Source organism: Gavialis gangeticus, unplaced genomic scaffold (assembly GCF_001723915.1).
Source record: "Gavialis gangeticus isolate Ggan-Ray unplaced genomic scaffold, GavGan_comp1, whole genome shotgun sequence".
In the NCBI taxonomy this organism is placed as follows: Eukaryota; Metazoa; Chordata; order Crocodylia; family Gavialidae; genus Gavialis; species Gavialis gangeticus.
The window spans coordinates 177,670,748-177,671,489 of record NW_017729024.1 but is presented as its reverse complement, the minus strand read 5'-3'; the positions used below and the strand labels follow the sequence as shown (position 1 = coordinate 177,671,489).

The window sequence follows — 742 nt, the reverse complement described above, 5'->3', positions numbered from 1 at the left end:
GACAGCAGCCCGCTGCCGGGCCCCCCCGACCTGCTGCTGCCGTCGCCGTCCAGCACGTACCCGGCGGAGCCCCGCGCCGGCCCGGCCGCGGCCATGAAGCCCAACCAGGTGGGGCAGGTGGTGCTGTACGGCGTGCCCATCGTGTCGCTCGTGATCGACGGGCAGGAGCGGCTCTGCCTGGCGCAGATCTCCAACACGCTGCTCAAGACCTTCAGCTACAACGAGATCCACAACCGGCGCGTGGCCCTGGGCATCACGTGCGTGCAGTGCACGCCGGTGCAGCTGGAGATCCTGCGCCGGGCCGGCGCCATGCCCATCTCGTCGCGGCGCTGCGGCATGATCACGAAGCGCGAGGCGGAGCGGCTCTGCAAGTCCTTCCTGGGCGAGAACCGCCCGCCCAAGCTGCCCGACAACTTCGCCTTCGACGTGTCGCACGAGTGCGCCTGGGGCTGCCGCGGCAGCTTCGTGCCGGCGCGCTACAACAGCTCCCGCGCCAATTGCCTCGACGGCAGCTCCCCCCCCACGTCCCCCCCGCCCAACAAGTTCATCTTCCACTCGCACCGCACGCGCGACGCCAAGTACACGCAGCCCGACGCCGCCAACTTCAACTCCTGGCGCCGCCACCTCAAGCTCACCGACAAGAGCCCCCCCGACGAGCTGGTCTTCGCCTGGGAGGACGTCAAGGCCATGTTCAACGGCGGCAGCCGCAAGCGCGCCCTGCCGCCCGCCGCGCACCCCGCGC

General features: G+C 71.2%; 1 protein-coding gene across 1 annotated transcript in view; it reads left to right on the top strand.

Annotated features, from left to right (window-relative positions):
- SKOR2 (SKI family transcriptional corepressor 2) overlaps positions 1 to 742 on the top strand; it is a 3,730-nt gene that overhangs the window by 1,517 nt on the left and 1,471 nt on the right. The window contains exon 2 of the mRNA XM_019518297.1: positions 6 to 740. Coding sequence (XP_019373842.1) covers positions 6 to 740 — 735 coding nt within the window. The remainder of the gene's footprint in view (positions 1 to 5; positions 741 to 742) is intronic.